A 14,158-nucleotide genomic window follows, 5' to 3' on the forward strand; every position below is an offset into this window, starting at 1 on the left:
CCCATGGAACGATTTACAGGGTTTGGCCGGTTTGGATTTAAGGGTGAAAAGAGAGGTTTTCCTTTCCTCTCAGTTTGAAACCACGGGCAATGCCAACACAGTTACAGAGTGTGATTGTGGGGGAATACTTACAGTGCAATACTGAGGAAAGTGTTGAGTCATTTGCGGCTGTTGTGTCGTGAAGAGTTCTTCACGAGTTCAGAGGTGTGACACTGTTGTCCTCTCAAGGTAGCAGGATATCTGGCATTGATGAGTGAGTCAGAAACCTGTATTTGGGACAGCATCAGATCAATGCTTGGGATAAAAGCCATTGATTAACAACACACTTCTCATTTTCGAGAATTAGCCTTGAGACCTGCGACATCATTCATCTGGCCTTGAGCTGTGTTCCATGGATGTCTGTTGACCCGTTCACATTATGGAAAGTAAGTTATTTTCGACATTATTATTTGGCAGAGTAGCGGTTTGATGTATTATTGGTGACAACTTACTTCATAACTGACATTGGTATCACCCTACTTTATCAGACTTGGTTGTTGTTCAAAGGAGAGAAACAATAAGTTGGATGTTCAGCAGTCTCGCTGCCACAAACACTACCCAGAAATCTTTATTTATAGTTTTGCTTTGCTTTGCTATGCTTTCTTTTCTTTTTGTCTATTCCTCTATTTAAATGTAGGTCTGACAGTTCCCAGAACAAGTATTTATTCCTATAAAACCTTTGGGAAAATATATTCTGAAAGTCTCTGTTTGAGTAAGCTATGTTAGTGTTGAAGAAGGAGAACAGCTTTTACTGCTGTGTCACGACGGAAACCGCAGAAGCCGTGTCCCTCATTAATAAGTTGTGCTGCAGTCCACCATTATGCAAGCCCTGAAACCTGAGATCTGGTCATCTGTTCATCTACCTGAGCTGGAGCCCATAGGGACGGAGGGAAGTGGGGGCAGAGTGACAACTAGCTGCCCTACCAGAGGACTAGACTGGAGGGAACAGGGCCTAAGTAACTGCCTGGAGCTACAGAAATCCTGGGTGTATGTTTCTACCCACATTCCCCAGCCAGAGAGCAGTGCCAGAGCTGAATCAGGACCTGGTTTGTGCCCTTTATCAGAGAGCCTACAACATTACCACTGTGGGACTTTTACTCAGGACTGGGATGGGCCAGTACCGGACAAGACCTGGGGTGGACATATCACAGAATGCACTGTGGATGATTTTGACCATTGGTCAGGCCGTATTGACTCAGCTGATGAGCTGAGCTCCTCCTGTCAGTCTCCTGTCAGCAGTGAGGAGTTGTTTTCTCTGGGGCTGGAGGGAACACACAGCCCCCTAAGTCACTTGGAGACAGCACGGATCAGATGCACGCCTGGCAGAGAACGAGCTCGAGTCTGTACTCTCGTTAAGAATGGGTGGTTACCCTTAAGAAAAAAGGGACTTCGAGTTCATTTGCCAAACCTCAACAGTCTTCTATACCAGGTAAGACAATACACAATGTCTCGGTTGGAGTATCTTTATAATTACAAACTGTTTCCTAAACAAAAGGGGCTGTTCAATGTCTCTAAACTGGGCCATTTTGTATCAGATTGCTTAACATGTTGTTTGTATGCATGCATACAATTTAAGTAGTATACCTTAACATTATGTTCCAATATGACTGGATTGGTACTTAGGTAAGTTAATGCTTTACTGTATCTTTGATACATTTCAACCCTTACCCACACACATTCCTAAATGGATCTGTATCAACATAAGGTTTCACTGGATAATCTGCTTTGTCATAATCAGTCTTTTGCCTCCTGAGTGTAGGATTAAAAGTGAACATCCACAAAGAAATATCTGGCCTCTGGAATGTTCTCCCCTCCTGTGAATCCTAGTTAGAATTCTTATGGATTAGGGTTCATGTGACCATGCTTATCATCCAAGTCAAGACAATTATTGCATACCTCAGTAAGGTTCCTTAATGACTGTTTTCCACAGTACAAAGACCAGTGTTCTGCTATTGATACCTCCCTGCCCTGGTCTGATAGCAACTGGTCTGGTAACATCATCCACACTGCTATTCTACAGGAATGTTTCTAAACAAACTTTAAATGTCTGTTTTTCCAGAGACAAATTGAACTCTGCATCGACTCTATCAGACGCAAACATAATAAGTGCAGGGAAGATGAACTGAAGGTTAAAGGTATGCAAAATTGCGATTTCTTAACCCCCAATGAACAAAATACATTGACAGATAAAGTATCTGCCAGCAAGACTGCAAGTCTGGTTCCTAAATTGGGCAGAGACAGGAAACTGACAGACATGAGGGAAAATGACATAGAAACTATGAAAGCAAATGGAAAATGGGGCAAATACTGTATTCAGTGAACTACAGAGAGCCATACAGTGTGTTTTGTCATTGCTGGCTGATGTGTTTATTTTCCATATACCCTGGGCTCTGCATAGTCTGTGTTCCCTAACCAGCTGTGGGCTCCCATGGCCTTCCTCTCTGCTCCCTTCTCTGTCAACACTCAAAGGCTGACTCAATCACTGCTCTCACACAGCACAGTAAACACATTACACAGTACCACACAGACCCCACTCGTTCTGTTCCAAGGCACTGATGGGCCGTACCCTACCCGTAGCATGCTGGGGTTGGGGTTGAAGGGAGAGATAGAGTGAAAGAAATGGGGGGAGGGGGCACTATGACTAAATGCAGCCTTGTTACAAACATTACTCCTTTGTCAGGCGTGTTTTTTTGTGCTGTCTCCCAATCAGACATAGACACACACAGACACGCGCGCACAAACACACAGTGAAACAAACAACATCCCCATCTCACAACAAACCATCCCCCGACCACCCCCCCCCCTCCCACACCGTATATCTCACAGATACTGATACAGCTTGTCCAATTTCTCTTGCTGGGTTGGCAAAAAATAAATCTAAGCAAAAATGGGAGAAGGGGGGGAACTATGAATACATCATTTTGTATTTCAGTGTTTTAGTTCTGCTCCATATTCCCGTCCCATGTGTGGCTCAAACTGGAGCATACGCGGTAAATATTACTTTTCACTCACACAATAGTGCTCGTGCAAACAGAATGCACAACATGACTCAATTTTTCTGGGTCATACAATGACATTATAGGATAAACAGGATAGCAGCATTACATGATTTCTGGATTTAGGTACACATCCGAGTCTCTATAAGCGACTACCAGCGTAGGCTACAATTTGTCACCCTCACCAAATATCAGACTGGAAACAATTGATGTATTACCTCATAAGAGAATTCAATTGAAAATCCACCCAAAACTGATAGTTTCGGGTTTTATGGTTCCAAAAATTAATGTTGCACGCAATAAGCGGATTTGAATCTTAAACATGAACGGATTTTATGTGTTTAGAAGCCGGTCTATATTCTTCCTACCCCTCCTTTTGTAAGCAACAACAGATATGAAGGTCAGATGAAGCCTATCTCAAAGTGAATCAAGAGCAACGATTGATAGATGACTTTACACATGAGTAACTGGATTTAACTGTCAAAACAATCATCAACCAGAGAACACTAAGTCTGAGCACTCTCCAGGCATGCTGAGATAGAACTGTCAATATTTCAATAACTTCACAACAACATTGCAACATATTTTAGTTGATTCTGGTCTTGTGTTTTGAGTTCATTTTAACGTTACGAATGTTCCTGCTTAACTCTTGATAACTGAATTTACAGTTGGAAAAATACACAATAACTGGTCGTTGTCCATGAGTTTTCGGAATAGGAGATTCCCCTGCAGCCTTTCAACACCCAACATCAACGAGGTAAATCATATAATGGCAAGTTTTATTTGAAAGCAGTGGAAGTGCTAAACAATTTCAACTGGGGGGAGGGCAAGCAGGGGCCAGATGTACTGTTAGAGGGGCAAGTTACATGAAACATTATTGTTGTCATTTCGTTTTCTTCACTGCAGGCATTAACAGGCAAAGTACCATGTTTTTAATTATTCCACACATTATTTGCATTTCCCTTCATTTTTACATTTGCATTACATAATCACTATCAGTCACAGTATGCCCCCCTCCCTTCCAAATCTAAGTAACTGCTGATTAAAAAGTAATACTTCATGAAGAAATTGTGAACCTTTTTCATTTTACTTGGAAAATTTGAAAAACCAAAGGCTTCATCATCTTAATCTGCCATCTATTGTGTTTTATTATGTTCATGCCTTTATAAAGCTCATTTATTGTATAGTTTTGAATTCATTGTGCTTTATAGAGGCACAAAATAGTAGCATAGGCCTTGTTTATGTTCAACATTACTATTACTATACATACTAACTATATTGAAAACAAACAACAAAAACTGTTCTCAGTGAACACATGGGACTATGAGTCAACAGTGGTCTCAAGTCCCATGCTGTTGTGTTGTGTTATTTATCAAGCCATGGCCTGGTTTCTAGAGGCCTCATGCAAATCAGCAAACTAAACCCACCTGTTAGACTTGACCTAAATATTGAAAGGGTTCAGTTAGTGCATTAAAAATACCAAGTGCAGTTTTAAACTATTAATTAGTCTACAATTGTAGCATTATTGGTAGGCTATACTGGAATTTGTCACTTCGGCTTTATTATGCCGAGTTGAGATCATGTGAATTGTTTTCAGCCATGTAAGGCACATATTACTATGGTAACAGGAACACGTCTCAAAACAAGGACAGGAAACAAGTCAACTTTGTGAACATTTGTATTTATATCTCAGGCAATTAAAAATATGTTTCAGAATCACACAAAGTGACTCAGTATCATAGATAGAACCAAGAAAGCTAACTCAAAAAAGCCCTGATAATTTATATTCTTGGCTAATATCTTTCTTTGCTCTCATCAATAGACTTCCAGCAAAGTTGCCATTCCTGCCTGGCTGCACAGGGATGGCTCACCATGGAGTGTTTGGAGGGGACAAGAGGTTGGTATGGAGGGGCGAACCCTAGTCCCATCGGGGCTAAACCGCTCTGGTGACTCCCTGAGATGGGCTCCAACCCTCCAGAGGGCAACCAGTGTCCCAGATGTCCTGGTAGGTGAAACGAAGGCAGGCTTCTCCTCCATCACCATCACGTCTCGGAAAGTCTCCAACACCCACATTTACCAGTCACATGGGACCCTGCATCCCTACCCTCAGCCCCAGCCAGTCAGTACAGCCCGGACGCTGACCAAAAGCCCTGCCTTATCCCCAGAGAGTACCATGAGCTACAAATCCGCTTTAGAAATCCAGAGGACCTCTATATTGAAGGTACCAGAAGACAGGCAGGGCTCTTCCATATTTGACAGGGTCCTGATGCGAGGGGCAGGCAGGAGGAGAGCTGGGCTGCCTGAATATAGATACAGCTCCCCAGCAGGGGACAGGAGCCAGGACGCAGGACACTCCTCCAGGTCTCTGCCTCCACTGCACTCCTTTCGGTCCTGCCTCCACCTGGAGGTGCCTCTGGTGTCTTCCAGCTCTGTCTTGTTTCTGAACAAGTCACTCTCCATCTCTCTGGGGCAGGCAGAGGACGGGAGTAGCAGGGTGCACAGGTCCACTCTGTCTCTATATGTGGGCAGGGCGCCCCACCACAGGTACCCTAAGACGAACCTCAAAACAGACTGTAGGATATCCAGAGTTAAGCAGGAATGCATACAGAAATTGGACAACCAGAAGGCTGACTCGGGTCACAGCGGAGGCCACCCATTACAGCAGTGGGGGTGTGAGGTCCTGAAAGCGACCTGTTCTGATGGAGCTAACAGGCAGAGCACGGATTCAGACACGCTGCACTCCACTCCAGGACTATTGTCATTCAGGGAACCAGGCCTCTCACACACAGGGGCCAGCTGGCAGAATGGAAATGCAGATGAGAAGCGCTATCCTCCCTTCAGCAATTTCAGACACAGGCACCCTACTTGCAATGTCAACCCAGGTAGGAATCTCATCTCCACACATCCGGTCGCAAATCTTAAGTACCCACTGTATGCAAATTCATCAGTATTCCTTTCAATAGCTTCTATTTCCATACACGCCTGGATAAAATCACATTTCCAAGTCTTAACAGGGAGTGGAAGGCGACACAGAGGCAGTCTTAGAAGGTGTAAAGTCTCATTTTTAACTCCTGCCTCTCACCCTTTGATTTATACCTCATACATTGTTAATAGGAAAGCTTTCCCCCAAACACTGCAGCGTTGTGTATCGAAACGCAGACTGGTAACAGATCTGCAACAGCGACATGCTCTCATAATAGCCTAACGCCGCGCTTATGTGAAAAGAAAGTCACACATCCTTCTCTTTTTTCTCCATTTCGTCTCCCCCCAACCACTACCCCCCTTCCCTCCGCCCCTTCTCACTTACACCCCTCGCATGCATTATCTGTTTACCACATACACTGGTTTGGTCAGAGCTAGGTTTCCACAGCTGTTAAAGTCCATGCAGAACCTCCTGAGGAGAATGGCTGCATTGTTTAAGTGATCTCCCCTGGCCTGGCCTCAGGGCACATTTTGGCTGTAGTTGGATCAGGGCTGATCTGACTAAAGTTCCCCAGTGGGAGGTATTATTCAGTAGGTGGGATGTTGTGAGAGTCTCCCTCAGGTGACTTCAATAGAGAGTAGGGGTCTACTGTGAGACAAGGGTTCTGTTTGAAACCTGTCATTTTGTACAGAAGGGAGGCATTTGAAGGATCCAAGGAGTCCACAAAGAGCATTGCAGAGCTCACATCTTGTTTTATGTTATTTACTTTTGTTAAAAACGTAACCAGGTTTGTCTCATCTAGTTTCAAAAATATTTTTCTGAAGAAATCTGGGCATGAAAATTGTGCTTTGTTTACTATTTAGATCATACCGAAGAGAGTAGCGAAAAAGAATAAGAGAGAAAGAGAGAGAGAGAGAGAGAGAGAGAGAGAGAGAGAGAGAGAGAGAGAGAGAGAGAGAGAGAGAGAGAGAGAGAGAGAGAGAGAGAGAGAAAGTGAGGTGCAAACAAACAAGATCATTATTCTTGTAAGCTGCAAGGGTAGTGGGGATGCCAAGCATGGCGGCTGAACAGTGGAAATATTACAGTACAGCGTGCAGAGACCACACAGAATAGTTGTGTCTGGCTGGCTGTGGACAGTACGTAGAGGCCTGTAGTCAGTAGTACATATAGAAGGGAATGATTTGTACAGCGGCATGTCATGGCATACTGTGTTTCTGCTTAAGAGTTCCACGAGAAAATATCAGGGAGATAAAAAGGGAGAAAGATGCTGAGACAACACTGAATTATTAAACACTCTTCAGGACAAAGAGGCTGCATTTACTCCAGCAAAGCGATTCTCTTTCCCTGCTGTTTCACAAACAGGTCAATATCGGCCAGCCCCAGTGCCAGTTGGACAGATACTTTTTTGTTCGTTTTTTTGTTTAGCAATCTGACTAGCTGCATATCACATACTTCTTCCGCAATTGTCTGCTGCTACGCTATGTCTGTGGCATAATTGCGTCAGTCGTTTTCCACAGGACCTCTTGGCGAGGGTGCTGGAGATCGGACGAGGATGGATGTCATCGACCTTTTCCTTCTCGTTTTTCCTCACGGAGTTGTACAAAGGGTCACTTTTAGGTCTCTTTCATTTCCCCACTACCCCAGATCATAAAATACACAGAAGGACGGCAGGTCTCATTCAGCCCTAATGCTTCATCTATCCCCGTTTCTGTCAAACGCCCAACTAAAATCCCTAGACGGTGGCAACACATATCAGCATGTCATCATATCTGAAGAAAAAAAAACACCTTATTACAAATGCCGTACCGCAGGTAATACAGTTGAAACAAACAGCATGATAAGAGCTGAGGGTACTGTCTAGTGTGCACACAGCTGCAGCTGTGTCCTGCTATAGTAGCAGTGGATTGATGAGAGTGTGTGTGTGAGGAAACATGGTCATGAGGTATACCTACCAGCATGGAGACAGACATCCAAAATCGGTCTACAGATGGTACTTTGGGAGTAATCGCTGCACTTTTCCACACCTGACTTCCAATCATTATTACTCTCTCTGATTGGCTGATGAGCGAACTGACCTGGATCTGTCATTTGCTGACTGAAAAATGATCCCTGTCACAGAAGTGAATAGATGTAAAGTGCTAATACCTGTCATAAAATACTGTCAAGTCTTGTTTTTGTTGTCTTTTTAAGGTGACTTCAGGACAAAGGGAAGACAGCCACAGAGTGAGGAGAGGGGAGAGAGGATAGAGAGACTAGGTGGCTCCATAAAGACTCCTCATGTCAACAACCATCCCAACGCACACACAAAGTCCGCCTGCTGCTCTTGCCCGATGGCCAACATATCGCCTCTTGCATCTAGGACCCTCAGCCTCAGAGTACGTCTGGAATCAGCATCACACACACTGTATGGAATCATGAGCATGTGAATATACCAGAGGAGGTGATATCATATTTAATACTATATTAGAGCGACTGTTTTTGTCTGATATATGCCACATAGTTGTTAAATCTATGAATTAACTGTTACTGGTTACTTTGAGGAGATAAATTATCGGTGGGAGAAGGATATTTAATATCACATTTGATATAAACTTTGTATAATTTATATAAGGATAACTCCAGTACAGAGCAGTAAGACCAACTGTAGTGGCTAGGAACTTGCTGTTCTATATTCTCGGTTCCCGTCAAGGTTAAATGGGTTTATTTCACCATGGTGAAGTGTAAAGCTCCAATATAAAATACTTTTATGAGGTATCACTGAGGATTTGTATTCCCTCCTGCCGAGCAAGTTCCCTCAACACTTTCAATAAGGTTATGCCAAGCTATTACCATACTGCTTACACCTATTTAAGCGTTAGTCATCAAGGACACAGAGAAGGGGATTATAAGAAAGGAACACAGCCCATATTTTATTTATCTGGATTAGTAGGCTTACAGTTATTTAGAGCAGTTTGCGCATAACCAGAGTACAACACTTTTGTCCAATTTGAGAAAAAACATATTTCAAGGGATCGGATGTACAGTAATTTGTTTCAGAAAGTCCCGTAAGCTATTGCCTTACTCTCTCGGGAACAAGCAGCTAACTGTCTGTTGTGTTCTCTGCTGTCCCCAGGAGGCTCTGGAGCAGTTCAGGCCAGACTTCATCAGCCGCTCCCAGGGCAGGGTGAGGAGACTAGAGCAGAGAGCCAGGAGGAGGAGGGCCCTACAGGATCCCAACCCAGACCTGGTGCAGGGGCTCTGGGGTGACAGGGCCAGACACAGGGGGGACAATTACACCAAGCCCGATCCACTCAGCGGTACTGAGCAATAATATGTTTGCCTCTTATGGTGTTGGCTTATTTGAAGGCTTGGACACAGTTGGAGTTCTGGTTGTTGTTTTTAAAATGGGTCATTAGAAGTGTGGAAATGGGAAAATTGGAACATCATTTCTGTCAGTACATTGTGTTATACTGTATCTCAACGTACAGTATCCAACCTTGCTCTCTGCTGGACGTCATCTGTTACTACAACATAGTTCACAACCGCAAAAATCCCAATGTCAAAAACCATCGCAACTAACACACTGTAATGAAAAATCCATTGTACAAGTTAAGTAAATCTCAGCTGACCTGGGATAGAAAACGTGTGCAAGCCTGTTAAGTTGTCTGTGTGTGTGTGTGTGTGTGTGTGTGTGTGTGTGTGTGTGTGTGTGTGTGTGTGTGTGTGTGTGTGTGTGTGTGTGTGTGTGTGTGTGTGTGTGTGTGTGTGTGTGTGTGTGTGTGTTTCACACGCACACAAACGAGTGCCTGTGTGTTTATTCACAGCATCTGAACCTTTGCATGTATTCATTGCAGACACTTGTGTATGATTCACAGATAACCTGTTTAGGCCGAGGGAAAGGTCCATATCAGACCAGGAGATGCAGCTAAGGTCCAGACGGTGAGTCATGTAACCAACAACAGGACATTCTCTCACCCGCTTATCTGCTTCAAGCTGAGCATCATCATTATCGCTGCCTGTCACAAACACACACACACATTCTGGATGTTACAACAGACAAATGTCTATTTTGATTAGTGAAATGAATGACCCTGTTACTCTTATCATTTGCTTTCAAACGTACCTTATCTTAGGAGACACTCCCGATCCGATGATATGTGCCCATTGTTATTTTTTTCAACCATGCCTTAATCTGACTTGGAGGATCTCTTAACAAATCGACTTCGTTTGTAGCAGCGAAAAAGGAAATTTGTGTGAGGCAGGGTTATCAGTGCATGCAGGTTTGCCGCTGGTGGTGTGGTCAGATAAAGACTGCTTTCTAGTTTACCGATTCCTTGGTGCCGCTAAGCTGCCCTTGGCCCACCAGTGCTCTGCTCCCCACCTCCCCTGCCTTGTCTGAATATGTCTTTTAACGTCTGCAGAATTTACAACAAGCTCCCAGAGGTCACAAAGAAGAAGGAGGAGGAGAAGAGGAGGGTAGTATCACAAACTAACAGATTGCGTGCTGAGCTCTTTAAGAAGGTAATGTTCGACAGAGTTGATATTGCTGGAAACATTTTTGAAATTGTATTGATCCTTGAAATGGTTGCACGGTATTCAAAGTAAATGTACAGTAATTCAGGATGCCACTGTATACACAGCAAGTTCGGTTATGTTGGTGAACCTACAAGTAAGTAATTGAAGCAGTTCTCACTCCTTCCAGATTCACACACAAACCCAACTTTGTACGTTCCTACTTTACATTTACAGACAGAGAGAGAGAGAGAGAGAGAGAGAGAGAGAGAGAGAGAGAGAGAGAGAGAGAGAGAGAGAGAGAGAGAGAAGGAGAGCATCCATTATTAATCTTGGGTATTGCTGCAGGTCCTGCAAGACTGGTATTGCGGCAGGTTCTTTGGGGACACTACTGTCATAGTACAAGGGACTTGTTTTTACCAATAAAGTATACCTTGAGAGGATGACTAACATAACAGGGTGTTTCAGTAATACATGACCATGATGAGTTCCATGTAGCCTACCTATGCTAGTGTGTGGGGTTGATACTGTAGTAGCTGGAGAACATGTTGATAAGGAGTGTGGTGGATGGAAGTCTTGGCCGAGGCAGGACGCAGGGGGGTTTCCCCTGCAGTGTAACGGCTCCTGCTGTCACCTGTTCACCTCCAGGTGTGAGGCAGCCAGACTAGACAGGCTACAGATATCCCCACCGCCACACTCGTCTGATATCCCCACCGCCACACTCGTCTGATATCCCCACCGCCACACTCGTCTGATATCCCCTGGCACCTCGTCTGACCTGCATCCTGTCGGACACTGATCACGCTGTCAGAGAGGCACAGGAAGTAGACATTGTTAGCCAGCCTGATCGTTTTGTATCTTCACAGATATCCTGTCGTCATTTCCAATTGACCGTACGGTATAGGATGTTGGGTTTATTTGTGTCTGTTTCAGGTGTTTATGTGTGTACTATGTGTGTTAGGATATCATTGAGTGCTAATTTCTCTAAAACTAAATACATTCCACATAAGGGTGCTCCCCGGCTCATATCCAGAACAGAATACTGCACAGTTTTTGACCAGCAGAGGCCCCTGTTTGACTTCTGTAGAGTTCTCCTGCCCTTTCTAATGTTATCAGTCACATGATTGTGCTCAGCCTCAGTAGGACTAGCTTGTGCTCATTGCGTCCAGTGAATTATACATTTATCTAAAGAGCGGTAAACAAAGCAGCTCTTTCCTGATGATGTTCACGTTATTGGCTGTGACCATTTACAATTAGCCTGTTGTATTGTTACGTATTGTTAGGAATGATGTGCTATTTATGACCGTCCTAAGAGACCTTGAGTTCCCAACAGGCAGAGAATTGGAAAACCCGAAGGGTATATTAGATAGTTCATTGCTAATGTGACGTGTGGGAGCTCTCTTAACCCCGCGATCTGTCTCCAGGGAATGCAAGGGGTATGTTGTCATCTTAGGCCACAGGCTGTCAGACACATTCTGTTTCAGCTGTTGATCCCTCAGTCACACCTCCATTACTGACAAATCAGGACAGTGAGCTGGGCTCGGCATCAGTCAGGTGGAACGACAGAAATGGGAAAAAATGTCCCCATCGTTCCCAGATAATTAGGAGCCCTCTTCACTTCAGGGGTTTTAGAGCTTCTCCATAGACAAGGTGGCCTGAAGGTGACTCGATTAGGTCTAGTGAAGTGTTGCTCACATTAAATTGGACACAAAGATTGAGTCAGTATTGATGTCTACTTTCTCATCTGGTTCAAAGGCACTATACATAAAGTTCAAACATGCCAACAAAAAGGCAACTGGTGTGTTGGAGATTCTCTAAGGCAGTTTTAGACCTATTGTAACAAAGTCAACCAGTGTTCATCAAGGGAAGACAATCCAATCAGTTGCTGCGTCTGACGGATATGATGACTCCCCAAACCCTCTGGCCTACAATGACAGGAAAGAGTAACACTTTCTCATTGAAAGCATTGCCTGGTGTATGTAATGCCACTTTTTCAAGAGATAAACAGAGAGAGAGGTGGACCCCACTGAGGGATCTGTTAGCACAAGAAAGCACAGAAAAGGACAGGTGGCTGTAAATGGTTGGAATGACATCCCCACCATCACTTTAAGTGGAGAGTGATTGCATACAGGTACTGTAGCCAATCCTTGGCCTGATACTAGGTGAACAGTATTCCTCCACCAGGAGAGGACCACCTGAGGGGACAGCTGATGGATGTGAAAGCCAATTTAGACCCAGGAGTCTGTACTATCTGAACTGCAGCTGCTTTTAGTAGATTGAAGGGTGGCCTGTATGATTTGTGTCTCTGTATGTTCTGGGCATTTTCTGTTTTTCTCAGGAATAATCAGTGTTTTTTGTGATTTTTTTCAGAGACTTCTGGACCAACTCCTGCAAAGGTGAAGTGATTTAAGGAAGGATGCAATTTGAGTGTGTCATTTTAGCATTCTTCAGCGTGTATATCCAAGATTTTCTTCTACTGTGTCGGGAACTCCACCCATGCCCTTGTCATATTAGGCTACATGTAAGTCTGTGCTTACCCTGTGCATGCAATACCTGAATGTTGTACTTCACCTTCACCTTGACAACAAGGTATCTACTCTTGACATGAACAGTATAAAATCATATGAATGACATTATTCATACTCACGTGTCACCAGGTTCTGAAAGGTGTAACTTAGATACAGTGCTGAATAGCTCAATAAAATGTACAGTACCTCTGATGGCCAAACTGCAATATTTGTATCTCTCTCACCCGGCTTTTACAGTTTTTAACCAAAGGACATTATATTTTTCCTTTTTTTTATTTGAATATATTAATCCGGTGAGATATTTTCAGAGGACAGTTTAAATAAGGTATGACATAAAAATAGCTGAATGTTGCATTAGCTGTTGAAATTCTAAGGCAATGTTTTAATTCATTTATTCATTCAAGCAAGATTGAATGATTAGCAGCAAGATATATTTTTTCCTTTAATTAGCGTGATGAAGTTCTTCTCTACTGATGTAATATCTGTCAATCAAAATGCAATATACTATTTCATAAGATGAACCTGTGTTGTCATTCTTATCGACCTTGCGCTAATTCAAGAACTCTAAAGATGATAGTACAATGTGCAAATCACCATGTCATAACCTGGCGCCTGTGAAAAGCAAGCAGTAAATACTTATTTGGCTTCACGTTCTCCTTGGAGCTTCTGGAACTTCCCATCCAGAACACTGGCATTCCACGCTAATAGAACTCAAGAGACAGGGAGATCCAGTGAAAGAGGTCTTTGTCACAGAGGTCCTTGACAACCAACCCTGAGATGACATCGTAATCAGAGCAGAAGCTTCAGGGGAAAGCCTGGGACTTATGGTCCATGGCATTTACACTGAGATAATGGGACAGAATCAGAGGAATGGGTGAAGGACACACAATTTGAGTTATAAAATATCCCTAAAAAATAAAGGGGTAAGAGTATAGCCATTTTGAAGTAAACCAATGGAGTGAATACAAACAATAGCCTTGCATCTTTGCAGCGCTGGAAGGCGCAGGCAAAAACAATGAATTCATTCACATGGGGTGCCCACATACTTGAACATAAAATCCTCGCATACTAGTAACCTTGCCTTGACAGGGTTCTACCCAATGGGAAGAGTTTTCTGAAGCCATGTAACCCTGTTGCAATGGCTGAGCACTGACAGACAGGGTATATATATTCACTAAAGC

At 43.6% G+C, this 14,158-nt stretch overlaps 1 protein-coding gene across 1 annotated transcript; it reads left to right on the plus strand.

Moving 5' to 3' along the window:
- The first annotated feature begins 859 nt into the window (after nucleotides 1–859).
- Nucleotides 860–13,460, plus strand: LOC134022766 (uncharacterized). Its single transcript, XM_062464516.1, has 9 exons — nucleotides 860–1,468; nucleotides 2,099–2,174; nucleotides 3,704–3,792; nucleotides 4,858–5,917; nucleotides 8,149–8,333; nucleotides 9,071–9,254; nucleotides 9,813–9,876; nucleotides 10,359–10,458; nucleotides 12,820–13,460. Exons 1-9 carry the CDS (start codon nucleotides 860–862, stop codon nucleotides 12,847–12,849), a joined length of 2,397 nt encoding a protein of 798 aa, XP_062320500.1. The 3' UTR covers nucleotides 12,850–13,460.
- The last annotated feature ends 698 nt before the right edge of the window (nucleotides 13,461–14,158 follow it).

This window comes from Osmerus eperlanus, chromosome 6, assembly GCF_963692335.1.
Source record: "Osmerus eperlanus chromosome 6, fOsmEpe2.1, whole genome shotgun sequence".
Classification (NCBI taxonomy): Eukaryota; Metazoa; Chordata; class Actinopteri; order Osmeriformes; family Osmeridae; genus Osmerus; species Osmerus eperlanus.

Coding starts and splice junctions, on each gene's coding strand:
- LOC134022766 (XM_062464516.1), top strand. CDS start 860: ATGCAAGCCCTGAAACCTGAGATCTGGTCATCTGTTCATCTACCTGAG. Junction 1,469..2,098: donor TCAACAGTCTTCTATACCAG/GTAAGACAATAC, acceptor CTGTTTTTCCAG/AGACAAATTGAACTCTGCAT. Junction 10,459..12,819: donor GTGCTGAGCTCTTTAAGAAG/GTAATGTTCGAC, acceptor GATTTTTTTCAG/AGACTTCTGGACCAACTCCT.